The sequence below is a fragment of the Typopeltis vanoorti genome, chromosome 17, assembly GCF_054136105.1.
Source record: "Typopeltis vanoorti isolate ZY-2024b chromosome 17, IOZ_Tvanoo_1.0, whole genome shotgun sequence".
NCBI lineage: Eukaryota > Metazoa > Arthropoda > Arachnida > Uropygi > Thelyphonidae > Typopeltis > Typopeltis vanoorti.
Window position 1 is genome coordinate 7,859,283 of NC_143565.1, and position 22,646 is coordinate 7,881,928.

Below are 22,646 nucleotides of genomic sequence, written 5' to 3' on the forward strand. Positions count from 1 at the left end.
TGTTAGTTATGAGGATTAGCTGAGGGAGTGTGGACTGCAGAGTTTGGTGAATAGAAGAAGGAGAGGTGATATGATTGAGACTTTTAAACTGTTGAGAGGTGGTTACAGGGTTGACACCGGGGGAGTTCTTTCGCTTCGTTGAACAGTGGGAAGGAGTCATGACAAGGGGTCATCCCTGGAAGTTATGAAAGGAAACTGTGAGAAAGAGGGTGAGGTGTGGTTTCTTTGCATGGAGGGTGGTTGAACCATGGACTGCATTGCGTGATAGAGTGGTGAGAGCGAGAACGGTCAATGCGTTTAAGAGTAGTATGATAGACTTAGTGTTTGCTAGGAGGGACCTCCCTCGATGAGTCTTGATTGACTTGTGTTTCTTAGATAGGACCTTCCACAATGAATCTTTTGACTCCATGGAGGCCTGAATAATAATAATAATAACTTTGAGTCAACTGCCGAGTGTCGCCATTCACTTCAGATCAAAAAATCAGCTAACACTTTTTTGTTCCCGTATATAGGGAGTAGGCGAGGCCATTTAGCCCTATCTAACTTTTGGAGACTGAGTGGGCAGTTCAATCTCCACTGGTACCCAATCAGAGATAGCTGGCCCAAAATTATCACTAATTAATCGGTATGCAGTGAAGAAGGTGGCTAGCAAGTGTCGCCATCTCGTGGTGCCTAACCCTAACACAATATTTTTAATGTCTGAAAATAGTGTGGATTCGATGGGCGATTTTCTTGAGTTAGCTGGACGAAAAGCCTGAGTTTCCAGGAGGAAAAAATCCGCTAGCCCGTGACGCAGATCGACTAACTTGGGAACCGGTCGAGAAAAGACCTTGAAAAAGTTCCTCTAGTCTCCGACTAGATTTGAATGCCTTTCGTTGTGTGGTCAAGTGCCGTAGAGTGCAAACGCCACTTCTACTGAGCTACACAGGCTCTTTCAGATTGGTGCCAAAAAATTTCGCGTAATATAAAAAAATCGCATTAACTGATTAATCATTCACTTAAAGTGGGAAATAGTATCATTTCACTCAATCGCGTTAACTGATTATCATGCATATCGAATTCGTATTAAGTGAAGTTTTCCTGTACTGAATACCTCTAGTTCATATACCTCAATGCTCACATCAGTCTCTGTCACCTCAGTAACTGCAAAGTCACCACCTGGATGATATGCCATTGCAAAAGTGATCACTTAGTAACTGAACTATTTCTTCTGCTTCTCTCACATTCCTGCCATCAGCACTGAGTAAAGTTATCTTTCTATAATCATTCTTTCTTTTACTTGCTACATAGAAAAAAATTCTTTTGGATTTGCTTTGGCCTGCTTAGCTAATTTTCTCTCAATCTCATTTAGCCTTCCTCACCATACTAGTTACCTTTCGCTTTTGCTTTATATTGCTCATGGATATGCTAATAAGCTTGTTGTTTATATTCCTTCCACAATGTTTTTTTTTTTTCAGCTCTTGCTTTATATTGCTAGTCACAGTGGCGTAGCTAGAGGGGGCGGTCCGCCCCGGGCGGCACTTTGAATCTTTTTGAACTTTTGCAGTTAATTCTAAAATACAGACTCGAGAACTCAGTTCCAAATATTGTAATACTGCTGTGAATTTTCCTCACAATTGCTGTAAGTGTTGCTAGTTTTGAGAGGAGTTTTTCTACATAAAATTGATTAAGAATTGATTGATTGATTAAGCCTACATTACTATGAAATAGATTTCGCCAATGTCATCGACGATTTTGCTAACAGAAAAGCAAGAAAAATAACATTTTACAATGTTGAAATTAAAGTTTTACTTCAAAAATAAAGATAGTGTTTTAATTTTTTTTCCTTTAAGTCATTTTGACTTTTTGTAGTATTTTTGGTATTGAGAGGGGCTGCAAACTCACGGACCACCCTGGGTGGTAACAGCTCTAGCTATGCTACTGGCTAGTCATCTACTTAATCCATACTCGGTTTATCCTTCTGCCCCTGGGTATACACTCTGATACTTCTTCACTCAAATACTCCTTGACCTTTCCTATGCACTAATGACATTCATTCCATGTTGTTTCATATGCCACGACACTGCTTCAAGTTGACTCCTAAACTTCTCATAATTGTGCTAGCTTTGTAGTTCTGCATAAGCCTTTTCTTGACTGAAATTTCCACATGTTGAGCAACCTCCCAGGACAAGACTGCATGGTCACTTTCCCCGATTGGAGATAGAAACTCTATCTCCAATCGGGGATATAGTCATAGACAGATCTTCTGATGCTATTAACAGATCCAGAGCTCTCAAACCACTGGTCCTTTCCAATACGTGCCTTCTCAGGTAATTATCCCTTAGTAACTATAAATTCCATTTCCATTTCCATTTTGCCATGTGCCCTTTCCTCCTTCCAATCTATATTGTTATAGTTGAAGTCTAATATGATAATTGCTCAACTTGTGCTAATCTGTTGATGCATGCCATTCACATCTTCTTCTGGACTCCCAGGTGTATAGCAGCAACCAACAATATATTTCATTTTATTGGCCTCTATCTCAACACCAGACAGCCTCAAGTGAACCATTTCCATCAAATCTACAATCTAACTTAACTTTTAATTTTAATTTTGTTGGTTGAGGTTCTTCAACTATCATTAATAATACCCCCTCCTCCTGCCCTATTTCTTCTTTCTTCTCTGAAAATGTAACATCCATTACATTCTATCCCTGTAACTACATCATTCTCTGACAACCAGGTCTTGCTGATTCCAATAAATTTTGGCCAATTTGTACTGATCAATTCCAAAAACTCCTCTCTTTTATTTCTGATACTTCAGGTATTCGTTTACATGCATTTCAACATCTCCATGGGCCCTCAGTTACCCTTACCTGTCCATTCAGATTCGAAACCTGGGAAAGATTCACAATCACAAAGAATGATTGTGAATCTAGCTCTTCATAATCATTCCTGCAGTCATGCTTATCTCTCTCAGGGTTGGCTATTTCTGCGCAATCATTCCTGCACTTGGTCACATGGGTTGCTAAGCACATTCTTGATTGTTCCCCCCCACCACACACAATATCTCTGATTTCCCTGGTTTTCCACTTCCGAACTCTTGCTGAACAACTTTCTTGAAGCACAAACTCCAAAACCATTTAAGTGTACTCCATCAGGCATATACAGATTCTTGTGTCCATCAAATTCACTCCGCACATCTATAACTGCACAACATTCCTCCTTCATGATCTTCTCATTGACTCATTAGTAATCATGGCCCTTCTTCTTCTTAATTCTGTCTTATCAAACGGGGAAGCAGACTTTCAATTTTTATTTACTTTTTTACTCTTCATTTTTGCTTCTTCTAACTCTTTCATATGTGGGTGGTAGATGGCGTTGGTGTAGATGATGCCGATGGTAGTTGAGTGGCGGAGACGGAGTTGTAGAGTAGGTGCCCTCCCTCGATGAGTCTTTGGGCTCCCTGGAAGTGTCACATAATAATAATAATAATAATATTTTCTCTGATTGAATATTTCTCACCTTTCAAATCATTTGTGTCTGTCAAAATAATTAACTTGCTTGCTTCTTTCTTCTGCAAACATACAGTTTCACTAACATCCTTTATCTTTGCAACTGGAAATCATGCTTTTTTCACTTTCTCAATTAAGTATGCTTCCTATCATTGAATCTTCATACAGTACTATCACTTTTCTCCCAGTTTCTCACATTTTTTATGCTTTTCCCATTCACTCTCTCTTTCATTTTCTGCCCTTCTGTACTGCACACTAATCATTTCTACAGTTGCTTGATTTCACATTTTGTCCTGTGATGGAGTCTGCATAAGCATGTGATTTCTTTCTGCACTGGCATCTCATCATCCACATTATTACTTTCAACCACGTCCTTCAAACTCTCATTCATATTTCATGCACTATCATTCACTGATTCTATAATATTCTCCATAACACTTCCATAATTCTACCTTATATCCATATTATCAGTCACTTCATTCTTCCATTCTCAACATGACTCGCATTTCTTACACTCACTTATGAAACATTTCTGACAAATATTCTCTCCATTCCCCCTCTCATACCACAAACCATTCACACTATTCATTCATGATCGAAGTTCTTCGTCTATCATTAATAATACCCCTCCTCTCCTCCTGCCTTATTTCCTTTGTCTTCACTGAATATACAATATCCATTATATTCTATCCTTGTAACTACATCATTTTCTAACTGTGGTCTTGCTGATGCCAATAATTTCTGGCCAAGTTGAGTTAACCAATGCCAAAAACTCTCCTTTATTTCTGATACTTCAGCAGATCAGGTTGGTAAAGGGTTGTTATTATTATTATAATTATTAACGTCCGACTTCTTTGGAGTCAGAAGCTCATTGTGGGAGATTCACACTATTGCAGACAATGCTCATCCAACCGTGCCTTAAAATGATTCAATGTGTCTACATTCACAACACACTCAGGCAATGCATTCCACTCACCAGCCACTCTCCATGCAAAGAACCTGCTCCTCACTCCTCTGATCACACCCCCTTTATACAGTTCCCAGTGATGGCCTCTTGTTCTATCCCCCTCTTCCATTCTATGAAAAATCTCTTCCACGTCAACCTGATAATAACCCATGACTAGCTTACGTCTCAATCATATCCTACCTCTTCTTCCTATTCAGGAAGTTTTGCAATTTACATTCTCTCAGTCTGCTCTCATACTCTGCATTCCAAAGACCACTGACAACCTTTGCTAATCTTCTCTGAGCCCTTTTTAACATATCCTCATCACCATGAAAACCTGGTCACCAGAATGCGGAAGAAATTTTTTTTAGAATGGAGAAGGAGATAGAACTAGGGAACATGCTTGATAGTTGTATAAAAGGGTGTGAGCAGGGGGATAAGGAATAAGTTCTTTGTTGCCTGACATTTTGGTGAATGTGGATACATTGAATGAGTTTAAAGCATGGTTTGATGAACTTTTTGTGTGTGTGTGTGTGTGTGTGTGTGTGTGTGTGTGTGTGTGTGTGTGTGTGTGTGTGTGTGTGTGTGCATGCATGCGTGCATGCGCACGTGAGAGAGAGGGAGAGAGAGAGTGTTTGCCTCCTACAATGAATCTTTTCATTCTATGGAGATCTGATGTTAATAATAATAATAATAATATACAAATTCACCAGGAAATTGATATAGTAACTGCCTATGTTTATCCAGAACAAAAGTTCACAGTAGAAGGAGGCTGTGAAGAAGAAATTATACGTAGAATTCAACTTGGTTGGATAGCCTTTGGAAAATTCCATAAAGCACTCAAGGAAACATCCCATAATGTCAAGTGTTATTTCTTTTCATTTTCCAAAGATTCCATTTTGAATCTTTGGAAATTGAAAAATGAAAAGGTGAGAACTAGGATGCAGAATTGGGCTGACAACAATGGTATTATCTTTGATGGAAAGCATGGATTTGTTATAGGGAGATCATGCTTTAGTAATCTACTTACCTATCACAATTAGGTGATGGCTTTATTGGACAGAGGAGAGGGATGCACAGTAGCAGACGTAGATTTTGCAAAAGCTTTTGATAGATTACTGCATGATAATTTGATGGTCAAACTAGAATGAATGAGAAATTGAAAGAAAAAAAAGGTGGCAAACCTTTTGGCAACTCCTATAGGTAAAGATGACCTTGCTATTGCTTCTGCCTGGTATCTCCAACTCTAGGCCTGGCTCCCACTGAAGAGATCTCAATAAAGGTTGAAACTAGTCTGGGTAGTGGCCAATCCCTTAATGCATAACAGTATACATATCCACAAGGAGATGTGTTTTGCATTATGGGAGATACTGAGATAGGAGTGTTGGTTGCTTGCTCCACCTTTGCTACGAGTTGCTTGGTGTTGTACTACTTACCCAGGTAAGATAGTACAACACTGTATTCAGTCCTGAAGATATTTTCAGGCACAAACTTTGTTTGCTCTCACTGGGATAAAGGATTAAACTAAATTTATTATAGAATGGATGAGGTTGGATATTGGATTAATGCATTGGATTGGAGACTGGCTATCTGCTATGTATCAGCAAGTTGTGTATGGGGGGAGCAATATCCCGGAAGAGGAAAGTCACCCATTACATATTTGGTTTAATCCTTTATCCAAGTGTCAGGAAACAAAGTTTGTGCCTGAAATATTTTCAGGACTGGGGCAACTTGTGGTAAAGGTGGTATAAGTTCTGATCACTTGCCTTAGTATCTCTCATAATGCAAAGCACTCCCCTTGAGAACATGTATGATGCTTTGCATTAAGGGAAGGGCCACTACCCAGACCAGTTTCTACCTTTATTGAGATGCTGTTTAAGCAAAGACCTCTCTAAAAATGTCCCACTCCCCACTAGTGACCAAAGGACCATTCATCTCAACGGTGGCTCCACTCAGTTACAGGCTCACCCAACCACCAAGCAGATCCATAATCTCAGCAGTGGCCCAACTCAGAGACAGTCAAAAACCTATCCCCGAGCAGAGATTCTCACATCTCAGGGAAAGCAACCACTTCTGCACAAAAGCACATCAGTGGGGGCCAGACCCAGAGGTGGTGATACTAAGGTGAAAGTAATGCAAAAGTCATATCACCATATACCTGTTACCAAAAGGTGTCAACACCTTATTATTAAAATTCTCTGGATTAGAGATAGTTGATGGAAGTGTTTTCACTTGGCTATGCTACCGATTACATATTTGGTTTATTCTTTATCCAAATGTAAGCAAACAAAGTTTGCACCTGAAATATTTTGACACCTTTTGGCAACTGGTATATAGTGATATGACTTTTGCATTACTTAGACCTTAGTATCACCACCTCTGGGTCTAGCTCCCACTGACAAGACCTCAATAACGGTCAAAACCAGTCTAGGTAGTGGCCCTTAATGCATATCATCATACATGTCTGCAAGGGGATGTACTTTGCATTATGGGAGATACTAAGGCAAGTGATCAGAACTTATACCACCTTTACCATGAGTTGTCCCAGTCCTGAAAATATTGCAGGCACAAACTTTGTTTGCTTACACTTGAATAAAGGATTAAACCAAATATGTATTCGGTAGCATAGCCAAGTGAAAAAACTCCACTAGTGACTTTTAGTGACTGTTTTAGAACCATTGCTGTTTAACCTGTATGTTAATGATATTTGTGAAGATTTGGATGGGATGTTCAGTTGTTTGCAGATAATGCAAAGGTGGGAAGAACTATGAAAAGTAGAGAAGATGTTGTGGCCTTACAAGAAGACTTGAATAGATTGAGTGAATGGGCATGGGAATGGGAATGCAAGTTCAATGTTGCAAAATGTAAGATTTTAAAATTTGGGAAACAAAGACGCGATAGAATTTATGCTTGGTGGTAATATATTGTTGGAGATGAAGGAAATAAAAAATATTGGGGTAATAATGCATAAGGATCTGAAATTTAGGAAGCACATTGTCAAAATTGTGAGGACAACACAAAGAATTCTGGGAATGATGCAGAGGACACTGTCTTGTACAATTAAGGAGATTCTTGTTCTATTGTATAAGGCTCTGATTAAGTCACACATCGACTACTGTGCACAAATTTGGTCACCTGGTTTTGAAAAGGATGAAGAGATGTTGGAAAGGGTCAGAAGTGACTGACTAAGGTAGTTTCTGATTTCTGGAATGTTGGATATGAGGAAAGGTTGAGAAGATGCATATTACAGAGTCTAGTGGATAGGAGGAAGGGGGGTGATATGATAGAGACCTTCAAGTTAGTAAGAGGTTGTTATAGGATCTGTGTTGGAAAAGTTTTACAGAAAATGGTGGGAGTTCATATAAGGAGGGAGTGAGTAGCGGAATGAGAATTAGGTTCTTTTCATGCAGAGTTGTGAATGATTAAAATGCCTTGCCCTTGTGTGTGTGTGTGTGTGTCACAAAAGGACCTCCTAGATGAGTCTTTGACTCCATCTTGTCTTATGATAATAATAATAATAATAAGATCTGGATTACTTAGTAATACCATTCTATCTAGAATGTTATTACAGAAAGTGCCATACTTGGATCAGAGGTCAGAACAAAAAGGGTGATATGATTGAGACATACAATTACCAAAGGGTTTTTACAAGATTAATACGTAGGCAAGTTTTTGGATCAGGTCTGGTTGTGGGAGAACTAGGACGATACTTGAAACTGAGCAAGGGTGCAGTTAGTAGGGTGGGGTGAGGGATCAGGACTAGATTTTTTGCTTGAAGGGTGGTGAATGAATGGAATAGGTTGCCAGAGTCTGTTGTGGGTGCCATGACTGTGAATGAGTGCCGAACAAAGTATGATAGATACTGTGCAAATGTTTGATAGTGCTTGTCACATTGTTTACATTCTCTGTTGATCGGAACAGGTCTATGGCCTCCATGAAGTATTTCATAATAATAATAATGTCTGTTAATCTTCTAAGTCAAAACCACTTGGCCACTCTTTCCAGCAGGAGGCATAACTGTTATCTTAGTTATAATCAAATTATAAGATTATAATCTAAAGTTATACTCAAATTACCATTGTGAAGAACATAATCTTCACAATGGTAATCTTGTTAATAAAAACTGGATAAATCTAACATAAGCATTTAACCCATATCCAGTATGATTAAGTTTACTAAGGAACAAACAAATGTTGTCAGTGGTTGAGTTAGGATAGTCAAAATTCTGAAAACAACTTTACTAATGACAAATATATATATATATATATATATAATTTTTTTTTAAAATAGATGTAATGACTTAAAAATCCGAGATAACTTATAAAGATTTTAATGAGAATAATACAACTAAGAGTGGTACTCTCCTAAGCACAGTGACATTTATAAAAAGAGCTCCTGATTGGGATAAGTTTTCTAGGAATAATTAAATATATATGCGTAATTTTTTGAGTAAGAGAGGCTGTAAACGTTGTGCGCTACCGGTTTTATTAGTGTGGGGGAATTTTTTTGTCAAAACTTAATTACGAAATCTTTATTATTAGACTTAGTAACCTGCAAAAAATGGTGGTGGCATTGTTATTCCATGACTTTAATTTAGATTTCAGTCGTTTCGTTAAGTGTGAGGTCTGTTATATGTATTCTTTCGATTACATAAATGATTTGTGGATATTTGGTGAGGATGGAAGGAGGGTGTGTGCGAAGTGTGACCTGAATGAGGAATTGATGAATGCAAATATGAAATTGATGACAGAAAGTATTAGTAGCGATACTGTCACAGGGAAAATGGGTGCACGTTTGAAAGAGAGGCGAAAAAATGTTACAAAATCAGTAAAAAAAAAAAGAGCAATTTGAAAACCGTAATGGATGTTAAAAGGGACGAAAGTGAGGTGAGAGTGGCGGAAGGAAACGAAATTGAGAGAACGAATGAAACTAGAAATGGCGTGATGCAGAAATCGAAAGTGAAAAAAATCGAAAGAATGGATGATAGCGAAAAAAGAATGAATGATAGCGAAAGTTCGACGCATGCTAGACTGAAAGAACAGAAACAAAGAAAGATGAATGAGTGTGAAAATGGGAAGAATGATAGCGAAAGTTGGATGCATGTTGGACTGAAAGTACAAAAACAAAGAAAGATGAATGAGTGTGAAAATGGGAAGAATGATAGCGAAAGTTGGATGCATGTTGGACCGAAAGTACGGAAACAAAGAAGGATGAATGAGAGTGAAAGTGAGAAGAGGGGGTTGAGAGTTAGAAAGTTAGAAAGATTGAATAATAGAGAGAGAATGGGTCGTGAGATTCGTAAGTTGAATTGGATTGGATGAGGCAAGAATTGAAATGGTGCGGAATGAAATTAAGAAAATTCAGGTAAAAACTATTAAAATAAATAATGATGGAATGAAAGAGTTAACGAAAGATGAGCAAGTGACGTTGTATGGCGACTCCATTATTAAAGGTGTGCTGGAGGATAGAATGCACAAGGTATGTTTTCCAGGCACTAAAATGAGTAGAGTGATTGAGGCATAGGATATGAGGCAGGAGCGAGTAAAAGAGTTAATAGTATTAATAGGTACGAATGATTTGACAGCAATATGAGAGGAAGGGTAGTTAGCGTGTTGCCTAGGTATGACTGTGGTGAAATGAGGCGGAGAGCAAGGATTATGAATAATATGCTGACTGAAATGTGTTAGAAGATGGGAGTACAGTTTGCTAATGTGTGGAATGAGTTTGAGGGACGAAGTCAGCTGTATAGGAGCGATGGACTGCATTTGAGTGGTTATGGTGTGAGTCGTTTGGAGAGACTGCTGCTGGAAGGTAGAGAAGTGAATAGAGAGAATGAATCAGATCGAGAGGGGACTGATGTAGAAGAGCAGGAGAGTAAGACAGGAGAAATTGAAGAAATGGATATGAATGGCGAAGTGAGTGGTATGAGTATAGAAAATGAGAGAATGGGTGTGCAAGAGGAGCAGGGAAACGGGGAGGCTCAGGGTGGACAGGGGTACACAGCGTGAGAAAGGTGGATGCTCCAAGAGGTGGTGAGAGCATGTGAAAGCAGGAAAGTAACGGGATGACCAGGGATCAAGAGGAAACAGATGGAATCGCAAAGGGTTCTAAAATGAAGAAGCAGAAAGGGAAATGGCCCCAGTCGAGCATGGAGAGATCACATCAAGTGAGTGGTAGTATCAGTGGAACTAGCTGTAGATCCAGAAATGAGCTGTTATGTTTGTATACAAATGCTAGAAGTATAAGAAACAAGGCAGATGATATGGTTGCACTAATTGCTTCTGTTCACCCAAAGATTGTCGGAATAAGTGAGACATGATTGGAAGAGGATTACATCCTGACATGAATAGAGATGGAAGGATATGATGTGTTTCGTGAGGACAGAGGGGGTAAAAAGGGAGGGGAAAGTGTTATTGATCATAGAGAAAGAGTTATGTCCATATAAAGTGGAGATGAGATGCAAGAGGGAAATAGTGCCAGTGGTTTTATTATTATTATTATTATTATTATTATTATTATTAAACAAGACCTCATGGAGTCGAAGACTCATCTAGCAGGTCCTTTTATCTCACACACATCTCATCATACCGTGTCTTAAACACATTCAAACTCCTTGCAGACACCATACTCTCAGGCAAGGCATTCCAATCACTCACAACTCTGCACGAAAAAAACCTGCCTCTCACACCCTCTTTATACAGTTTCCAGGGATGACCTCTGGTTCTCCCCTGATCTCCCACTATTCGCTGTAGAACTTCTCCACCATTGATCCTATAACAACCCCTTACCAACTTGTAGGTCTCTATCATATCTCCCCTCTTCCTTCTCTCCACTAGACTCTGCAAATTACATCTTTTCAATCTTTCCTCATACTCGACATTCCAGAGGTCAGAAACTACTTTAGTCAGTCGCCTTTGGACCCTTTCCAACATCTCTTCATCCTTCTAAAAACCAGGTGACCAAATCTGGGCACAATAGTCCATGTGTGGCCTAATCAAAGCCTTATACAATTGAACAAGAATCTCCCTACTTCTACATGTCAGTGATCTCTGCATTATTCCCAAAAGTCTTTGTGTTGTCTTCATAATTTTGGCAATGTCCCCTCGAAATTTTAGATCCTTATCCACTATCACCTCCAGATCTCTTATTTCCTCTACTTCCAACAATATATTCTCACCAAGCATAAATTCTGCATCCCATCTTTGTTTTCCAAATTTTAAAACCTTACATTTTGCAACATTGAACTCACATCCCCATTTGCTTGCCCAATCACCCAATTTATTCAAGTCTTCTTGCAAGGCCACAACATCTTCACTACTCTTTATGGTTCGTCCCAACTTTGCATCATCTGCAAACAACTGAATATCTCCATCCAAATCTTCACCAATATCATTAATATACAAGTTAAATAGTAATGGCCCTAAAACAGACCCCTGAGGCACTCCACTAGTGACTTTCCTTTTCCTGGATATTGCACCCCCATACACAACTTGTTGATACCTATCAGATAGCCAGTCTCCAATCCAATGCACTTATCTAATATCCAACCCCATCTGTTCTAGTTTGACTGTCAACTTATCATGAGGTACTCTATCAAAAGCTTTTGCGAAATCCAAGTATATTACTGTGTATCCATCTCCTGTGTCCAAGGAAGCAGTCACTTTATTGTAATAAGAAAGTAGATTACTAAAACATGACCTCCCTTTAGCAAATCCATGCTGTCCATCAAAGATTATACCATTGTTGTCAACCCAACTCTGGATCCTAGTTCTCACAAGCTTCTCCAACAACTTAACCACAACACCTGACACACAGATAGGCCTATAGTTTGATGCTTGAGTTCGATCATCTCCTTTATGAAGTGGCACAATCTTGCCCTCCTTCCACTCTTTAGGAACTTGACAAGTGCAACACTCATATTAAAAAAATATGTCAAGGCAGGTGTCAACTCTCTGGTACATTCCTTCAGAATACACGGTGATATATTATCAAGTCCCACAGCCTTATTTACATTTAGTTTACTCAACTCCTTAAACACCTCTTGCTTACTTACAGTCAGTCTCTCCTTCCCATCATCAGCTGCTCTTAATCTCTCCATGAACTCACATTCACAAGATTGAAAGATCTTTATGAACTGCTCTTTAAGTATCTCCACCACATATTCTGCAACAGCTGTCTTTATACCATTTTCTCCAATCAATGTCATCCTTCCATAATCATTCTTTCTTTTGCTGGCTACATATCGAAAGAACTTTATTGGATTCTTTTTGGCTTCATTAGCTAACTGCTGTTCATACATCTCTTTAGCTACTCTCACCAACCAAGTCACCCTTCTTGCCTGGTCTTTGTAGACCTTATGAAATTGGTTACTTCCACTTCTCTTATGCTGCCTCCACAATGCCCTTTTTCTCTGTATTGCATGCTTAATCTCTTTATTCATCCATCTCACACCTACCTTATTTAGCCTTCTCACCCATGGTATACATTTAGACATTGCATCTACTAAGTAGTTTTTGAAAATCCCCCAAGCTGCATTGATCTCTTTTCCAGCTAACTCCCCATTCCATGCTACACCTGCAAGCTGTCCAATGAGCTCTTCGTAATCACCCCCCCCCTTGTAGTTCCACATATACCCTTTTTTCACAGGGGTCCTTGCACTGCTCGCAACCACCCAGGTAATCACCTCATGGTCACTTTCACCAATTGGTGGATGATTTGACACCTGATTGATAATTACATCCTCCGATGAGATGACCAAATCCAAGACCCTTAATCCTAGTGTGCCCTCTGTTACATACTGTCTGAGGTAGTTATCCCTCAAAAACTCAAGAAAGTCATTTTCTTTACTTCCAGTTGCTATCTCATCATTCCAGTCTATATTGCCATAATTAAAATCACCCATAATGATCACCCTTTTCTTACTTGCTTGGCTTATTTGACTATACATTTCACTATCACCACCATCCACATTACCAGGTCTATAACAACATCCCACCAAGTATTTGATTCTATTCACCTCTATCTCACACCATACTGCCTCAAAACCACTGGCCCTATTTCCCTCTTGCATCTCTACCCTGTTGGACATAATTCTTTCTCTATCATCAATAGCACTCCCCCTACCTTTTTACCCCTTCTATCCTCACGAAACACATCATACCTTTCCATCTCTATTCCTTTCAGGATGTTGTCCTCAACTAACCATGTCTCACTTATTCTGACAATCTCTGGGTGCACAGACGCAATTAGTGCAACCATTTCATCCGCCTTGTTTCTTATACTTCTAACATTGGTATACAAACACATCAACTCATTTATGGATTGACAGCTAGTTCCACTGATATCACTCACTCGATGTGATCTCTCCATGCTGGACTGGGGCCATTTCCCTTTCTGCTTTTTCATTTTAGAACCCTTTGCAATTGCATCTGTTTCCTCTTGATCCCTGGTCATCCCGTTACTTTCCTGCCTTCACATGCTCTCTCCACCTCTTGGAGCATCCACCTTTCTCATGCTGTGTACCCCTGTCCACCTTGAGCCTCCCTGTTTCCCGCCTCCTCTTGCACACCCATTATCTCATTTTCTATACTCATACCGCTCACTTCCCCATTCATTTCCACTTCTTAAATCTCTCCTGTCTTACTCTCCTGCTCTTCCACATCACTCCCCTCTCGATCTGATTCATTCTCTCTATTCACTTCTCTACTTTCCAGCGGCAGTCTCTCGAAGCGACTCACACCAAGTGAGGTAGTATGGTGTGTGAGATAGAGGTGAATGGAATTGAATACTTGGTAGGATGTTGTTATAGACCAGGTAATGTGGATGGTGGTGATAATGAAATGTACAATCAAATTAGCCAAGTAAATAAGAAAAGGTGATTATTATGGGTGATTTTGATTATTGCAATATAGACTGGAATGATGAGATAGCAACTGGAATTAAAGAAAAGGAGTTTCTTGAGTTTTTGTGGGATAACTACATCAGACAGTATGTAACAGAGGGCACACGAGGATTAAGGGTCTTGGATTTGATCATCTCATCGGAGGATGTAATTATCAATGAGGTGTCAAATCATCCACCAATTGGTGAAAGTAACCACGAGGTGATTACCTGGGTGGTTGCCAGCAATGCAAGGACCCCTGTGAAAAAAGGGTATATGTGGAACTACAAGGGGGGGGGGGGGTGATTACGAAGAGCTCAGGAGACAGCTTGCAGGTGTAGCACGAAATGAGGAGTTAGCTGGAAAAGAGATCAATGCAGCTTGGGGGATTTTCAAAAACCACTTTGTAGATGCAATGTCTAAATGTAGACCATGGGTGAGAAGGTTAAATAAGGTAGTTGTGAGATGGATGAATAAAGAGATTAAGCATGCTATACAGAGAAAAAGGGCATTGTGGAGGCAGCATAAGAGAAGTGGAAGTAACCAATTTCACGAGGTCTACAAAGACCAGGCAAGGAGGGTGACTTGGTTGGTGAGAGTGGCTAAAGAGAGGTATGAACAGCAGTTAACTAATGAAGCCAAAAAGAATCCTAGGGAGTTCTTTCGATATTAGCCAGCAAAAGAAAGAATGATTATGGAAGGATGACATTGATTGGAGAAAATGGTATAAAGACAGCTGTTGCAGAATGTGTGGTGGAGATGAGACTTAATGAGCAGTTCATAAAGATCTTTCAATCTTGTGAATGTGACTTCATTGAGCGATTGAGAGCAGTTGATGATGGGGAGGAGCGACTGACTGTAGGTGAGCAAGAGGTTTATGGGGAGTTGAATAAATTAGATGTTAATAAGGCTGTGGGACTTGATAATATATCACCACGTATTCTGAAAGAATTTGCCAGGGAGTTGACATCTGCCTTGACATATTTTTTAGTATAAGTCTTGCACTCAGACAAGTTCCTAAGGAGTGGAAGGAAGGCAAGATTGTGCCACTTCATAAAGGAGGTGATCGAACTCAAGCATCAAACTATAGGCCTATCTGTGTGTCAGTTCTTGTGGTTAAGTTGTTGGAGAAGCTTGTGAAAACTTGGATCCAGAATTGGGTTAACAACAATGGGATTATATTTGATGGACAGTATGAATGCTAAAAAGAGGTCATGTTTTAGAAATCTACTTACTTATTACAATAAAGTGACTGCTTCCTTGGACAGAGGAAAAGGATACAGAGTAATATACTTGGATTTCGCAAAGGCTTTTGATAGAGTACCTCATGATAGGTTAACAGTCAAACTAGAACAGATCGGGTTGGATATTATATTGGTCCATTGGATTGGAGTCTGGCTATCTGATAGGTATCAACAAGCTGTGTATGGGAGTGAGGTTCACATAAGGAAAAGGAAAGTCACTAGTGGAGTGCCTCAGGGGTCTGTTTGAGGTCCATTGCTGTTTTACTTGTATATTAATGATATAGGTGAAGATTTGGATGGAGATTTTCAGTTGTTTGCAACTGAAGATCTCCATCCAAATGCAAAGTTGGGATGAACCATGAAGAGTAGTGAAGATGTTGTGGCCTTACAGGAAGACTTCAATAGATTGAGTGATTGGGCAAGCAAATGGGGATGTGAGATCAATGTTGCAAAATGTAAGGTTTTAAAATTTGGAAAACAAAGATGGGATGCAGAATTTATGCTTTGTGAGAATATATTGTTGGAGGTATAGGAAATAAGAGATCTGGGGGTGATAGTGGATAAGGATGTAAAATTTAGGGGTCACATCGCCAAAATTGTGAAGACAACAGAAAGGCTTCTGGGAATGATGCAGTAGACACTAACGTGTAGAAGTAGGGAGATTCTTGTTCCATTGTATAAGACTTTGATTAGGCCACACATGGACTATTGTGCGCAGATTGGGTCACCGAGTTTTCAGAAGGATGAAGAGATGTTGGAAAGAGTCCAAAGGAGACTGACTAAGGTAGTTTCTGACCTCTGGAATGTCGAATATGAGGAAAGATTGAGAAGATGTAATTTGCAGAGTCTGGTGGACAGGAGGAAAAGGGGGGGGGGTCTATGATAGAGACCTACAAGTTGGTAAGGGTTTGTTATAGGATCAATGCTGGAAAAGTTTTACAGAGAATAGTGGGAGATCAGGGGAGAACCAGAGGTCATCCCTGGAAACTGTATAAAGAGGGTGTGTGCAGGGGAGTAAGAGGCAGGTTTTTTTCTTGCAGAGTTGTGAATGATTGGAATGCCTTGCCTGAGAATGTGATGTCTGCAAAGTGTTTGAATGTGTTTAAAACATGGTATGATGAGCTGTGTGTGTGTGTGTGTGATAAAAGGACCTCCCAGATGAGTCTTTGACTCCATGAGGTCTTGTGGTGGTAATAATAATAATAGTAATAATAATAACTAGTTTCGGCTTATAACAGCCTTCATCAGGTATTCATAAAGTTAGAGAATAGTAATAAACATTGAAGTATTTAAAAAAGATACTTCAATGTTTATTACTATTCTCTTCCTTTATGTATAACTGATTACAGCCTGTTATAAGTCGAAAATAGTTGTATTATTCTTATTAAAATCTTCCTAAGTTATCTCGGTTTTTTAAGTCATTAAATCTGTTTTTAAAATGTATCACAACAACTGAGTAGAAGCCTATGATCACACACACACACACACACACACACACACACACACACACACACACACACACATATATATATATATATATATATATTCATAGTGAGATGGAAAAATACTGTTACTTTTGAAGCACTTTTTTTTATTTTTAGATGAAGGATCCTAAAATAATTAAAATGGCCAAAATTTTAGAGAAAACTGGTAGCTGTTATCTACCTATCTTCAAGAATTTATTCAGAGATGTTGTAGGAGGTAAGGTATAAATAATAGTGGAAAAAATATGAATTTTTTTTTATTTCTAAGTGTGAAAACTTTTATCTGTTTCCTCCAAAAGAAGATAATCAGTAATTTTTTAGTTTGTACATCAGTAAAAATTTTTATATGATGTGCTAACCAAAAGTTTTGGGAATTTGAATAGCACACGTGAGCTGCTTGTGGTACCACCCTCTGCCACTATCCTGCAGTGCCCTTTGTGAATCACTGTGCAACAGCCAGCTGTGTTCTTGAGTTACGCATGTTTTTGTAACCTCATGATTTAGTGGTTTGTGAATTTTCTTCTTCAAATGAAATGGTGAATTTTAGGAGCAAAGAATCTACATCAAATTTTGCTTTGTCCTTGATAAAACCGATGCAGAAACCCACAGACTAGTTAAGGAAGTGTTTAATGATAAGGCTATGAACCAAAGCAAAACTTGTTTGCTGTACAAATACTTTAAGGATTGACAAAGATGTACGTTCTGAATGACTGTCAACAAGCACAACACCAGAAAAACATATCAAAAGTGCACGAGGCTATTGTAGGAATGTTGTACAGGACCATTCAGTGCATTTTGTTGGACACTTTGAACATGAGAAGCGTTATTATAAAATTTGAACTGAGACTGCTGGATGACGACTAGAAAACACATCGCATTGCTGTTTGCAGGGAGATGACCCCAACTTCATATCCAAGGTCATAATCAGTCATAAATCATGGATTTATGGTTATGACCAGATAAAGCAACAGTTGTCACAGTGGAAGTTGCCAAATTCACCACAGCCAAAAAAAAAAAAAAAAAAAAAAAAAGCATGTCAAGTTTGCAGTAATGTCAAGTTAATGTTGATTTTTTTTTTTTTTTTTTTTTTTGACATTCAAGGCATTGCCCACAAGGAATTTTTCTCCTCTAATCAAACTGTCAACAGCAAGTTTTACTATGAGGTTTTGAAATGGCTAAGGGAGCATTCAACACACAAATGTCCAGACAAATGGAAGCACAACAAGCACTTCCAGGGATGCATGGAGTTATGGAAAGACACTTGATCACTATATACATGTCCAAAGGGACTACTTCGAGGGAGCTGGTAGAAACTAGGGTAAGTAATTTTTTTGCCAGATTCCCCAAACTTTTGGAGCACCTTGTAAGTTGTGTATGGTGGGGGGGGGGGGAGCAGGAGATGAGACTGTCCAGAAAATAATGGTAATTTTAATATATGCTAATGATATTTCTTGTAGTTTTGGTGAGTGTTATAGAGAACGGTATTAATGTTAACTCCCCATGAGGAAATTTTAAATAGACTTTTATCTTTTACAAATTGAGTTAGTATTTCATGAGATTTGGAATCTGAGAGCGATAGTTGGCAATAACCTGTCATAATAAGGAATGGATGCACTGAAAAAAGTAGAGATAAAGATGTGGTTGTACCCCTCTACATGGCATTATTAAGGCCACACAGTGACTATTGTGTGAAAATTTGGTTTCCATTGATGTGAAAACTCTAGATATAGTCCAGAGATAGGTCAATAGGTGATGTCAGAAATCTGGAATATTGGTTATTGAGAAAGATTGAAAGAATCAAAATTTCTTTTTATAGAAGATAGCCTGGAAAGAGTGATATGACAGAGATGTTTGAGTTTGACGAGAGGATTTTATAAACAGGGATTATATGCAGGGTGAAGAATAAGAGTTTTGGCATGAGAGGCTCTCTTCTAAGTTTATAACGTGTGGTGAAGAATTATTATTATTATTATTATTATTATTATTATTATTATTATTATTATTATTATTATTCAGGCCTCCATGGAGTCAAAAGACTCATCATGGGAGGTCCTTTCTAAGAAACGCAAGTCTATCAAGACTCATTGAGGGCAGTTCTTCCCAGGAAACACAAAGTCCATTACACCACTCCTCAAAAAAAATAATGGGAGTGAGAAGTAGATATTTTACATGGAGAGTAGTGAAATGAGTAGAATGCCATAATATTATGAATGTTAGAAACATGAATGAGTTTAATGTTCAATGTTCAGATCTCTGTTCAGATAATCATTGCAGATGACTAAGTATTTGTATAAGAAATTAATTACAGAGATCGTGTTATGAATATATGCTGCTCTGTAAAAAATCTTAGTATTGTCGTCATCATCATCCTTTCAGGAATTTAGGCTGAATGGCCTCTTCCAGTCTTATTCCATCTTTTCCTTGGATGTCTCTGACTTTTATATCCTCCAACAGGATGGTATTGGAGTATTTATTTTCTTTGGGTAGTCTCGAACTGTCCATTCTTTCAATATGTTCAATCCAGTTCTTTCGGTATTCATATACTTTGTCTGATACTGAGTCTGTTGTTAGTTATGTATTTCTTGCCTCTTTTTTTGTCCCAGAGAGTATAGCCTTGTCCTCTGTAGGAATTTAATTTCTCCAGTTTCTATTATTTTCTTCTGCAGCTTTTATTATTATTATTATTATTATGTGACACTATAATATATTTAGTTTAATCCTTTATCCAAGTGTGAGCAAACAAAGTTTGCGCCTGAAAATATCTTCAGGACTGAGGTAAGGCAGTACAACACTGGGAAACTCGCAGCAAAGGTGAATCAAGCTCTCAACTCTGTGTCTCAGTATCTCCCATAATGCACAGCACATCTCCTTGCGGACATGTACACTGCTGTGCATTAAGGGAAGGACCACTACCCATACCGGTTTCGACCTTTATTGAGGTCTCGTCAGTGGGAGCCAGTATTGGTAGTGGCCCTCCCCTTAATGCGTAGCAGTATACATGTCTGCAAGGAGATGTGCTGTGCATTATGGGAGATACTGAGACAAGGAGTTGAGAGCTTGATCCACCTTTGCTGTGAGTTGCCAGTGTTGTACTACCTTACCTCAGTCCTGAAGATTTTCTCAGGTGCAAACTTTGTTTGCTCACACTTGGATAAAGGATTAAACTAAATTTATTATAGTCTAACCAAGTGAAAAATAATCTTTCAAACATCTTTCTCTAAATCCAGAGTAATTTAATAATATGGTGGCCCACCTTTTGGCAACTCCTATAGGTAAGAATGACCTCTCCTGTTGCTTCTGCCTTAGTATCTCCACTCTGGGCTTGGCTCCTGCTGACGAGACCTCAATAAAGGTCGAAACCAGTATGGGTAGTGGCCCTTCCCTTAATACATAGCAGTATACATGTCCACAAGGAGATGTGCTTTGCATTATGGGAGATACTGAGACAAGGAGTTGAGAGCTTGATCCACCTTTGCTGTGAGTTGCCTGGTGTTGTACTACCTTACCTCAGTCCTGAAGATATTTTCAGGTGCAAACTTTGTTTGCTCACACTTGGATAAAGGATTAAACTAAATTTATTATAGTCTAACCAAGTGAAAAATAAACTTTCAAATATTATGGGACACCTCCAGGGTGTCTAAAGACTCACAGGGAGGGTGTGCCAGCAGCATTGAACGATTGAACCTCTTCCAACTACTAACTGTGCTCAAACTTGCTTAACTTTTTGCATGAGCCATTAGTAGCAGAGGCTCTACCATTCGACAAACCTTTGCTGGCACCCTTTATGATCCATAATTTTCTTCCATATAGTAGTAAAGATCTTGCAAAAACTTTATAAACACTTATTCTTGTATGCTTTTGAACTTGGTTAGGTTTGAAATATTACTGATCATTCCTGTTATCTTTAGAAAATTTGAAATTTTGATATCAATGTCAGTTTCTTTTGTATATGATACAGCATATTTAAGTTCTAAATCCAAGTTCATATCCAAGTTGTTCTAAAATTTTATTTTCATTCATGATTTTACTTATGACTGGAGATGGCCTTTAAAAGCCATGATTTTTATTTTATCTGTTGATATTTGCATTCCAATTTTTTGAGCAATTATGTTTAAGGAGTATATTGATTTTTGGAGTTCATCTTCACTCCTTGCAATGATTATCTGGTCATCTGCAAACAAATGGGTATTAAATGTTGAAAGTTTATTTTTCACTAGGTTAGACTATAATCAATTTAGTTTAATCCTTTATCCCAGTGAGAGCAAACAAAGATTGTTGTTTGCTCTCACAGGTGAGAGCAAACAAAGATGTTGAAAGAAAACTTTCAACATCTTTCGCTAAATCCAGAGTAATTTAATAAAAAAAGGTGGCAAACCTTTTGGCAACTCCTATAGGTAAAGATGACCTTGCTACTGCTTCTGCTTGGTATCTCCAACTCTGGGCCTGGCTCCCACTGAAGAGACCTCAATAAAAGTCGAAACTAGTCTGGGTAGTGGCCAATCCCTTAATGCATAACAGTATACATATCCACAAGGAGATGTGTTTTGCATTATGGGAGATACCAGGATAGGAATGTTGGTAGCTTGCTCCACCTTTGCTACGAGTTGCCCTGGTGTTGTACTACTTACCCAGGTAAGATAGTACAACACTATATTCAGTCCTGAAGATATTTTCAGGTGCAAACTTTGTTTGCTCTCACTGGGATAAAGGATTAAACTAAATTTATTATAAAAGGGTATTAAGTACAGCTAGATTGCGATTAAAGCAAGTTTGAATAATGCGATATTCGATTTAGCAAATTGTGAAATGATTCCAGGTTGTATTTAATGTGAACCAAAATTTAGCTAACAGAAGACTAGCACATGTACAGTTCAGGTTAAGAGTTAATATTACCATTACACTGCTACTTCGGACTGCTCATTAGCTTTTGTGATTTGTTTTACCATTTAAGTAGTACCCTGAAAGAATGGACAAAAGCGAGATTCTTTCAGATAAAAACACTATGCTCACCAAAAAGAAGAGGCTTGTTATTACATGAGAGCAAAAATTTGATGTGATTGAATGATATCAATATGGTCATAGGAGCTCTAAAATAGGACGAGATAGCAGAATGCCTAAATCTACAGTATGGAATATTTTAAAACATGCAGGGGAAATAAAAGAAAAAGGTAAATTTGCATCAGTTTTTAGTAGACAAAAAATTTATTTAAGATTGTGAAAGCAAAAAAAAAAAAAAATGAGGTATAAGAAACATTTAATGCAACTGTTGGTTTGATCGATTTAAAAATCAGGTTCAGCTGCATAATGTTAAAAATTATGTAGCCATTAAAAAAAAAATGATTACGGAAGGATGACATTGATTGGAGAAAATAGTATAAAGACTGTTGCAGAAGGTGTGGTGGAGATACTTAATGAGCAGTTCATAAAGGTCTTTCAATCTTGTGAATGTGATCTCATGGAGACATTAAGATGATGGTGATATAATATATCACCACGTATTCTGAAGAAATGTGCCAAGGAGTTGACGCTGTTTTTTTAATACAAGTCTTGCACTCGGTCAAGTTCCTAAGGAGTGGAAGGAGGGCAAGATTGTGCCACT

The 22,646-nt window shown here is 38.5% G+C and overlaps 1 protein-coding gene across 1 annotated transcript in view; it reads left to right on the forward strand.

The window, feature by feature from the left end:
• The window catches only part of LOC150097118 (dynein beta chain, ciliary-like), a 225,437-nt gene that overhangs the window by 60,194 nt on the left and 142,597 nt on the right, over positions 1–22,646 (forward strand). The window contains exon 5 of the mRNA XM_090407588.1: positions 17,165–17,264. Within this exon, the coding sequence (XP_090263714.1) occupies positions 17,165–17,264 (100 nt within the window). The remainder of the gene's footprint in view (positions 1–17,164; positions 17,265–22,646) is intronic.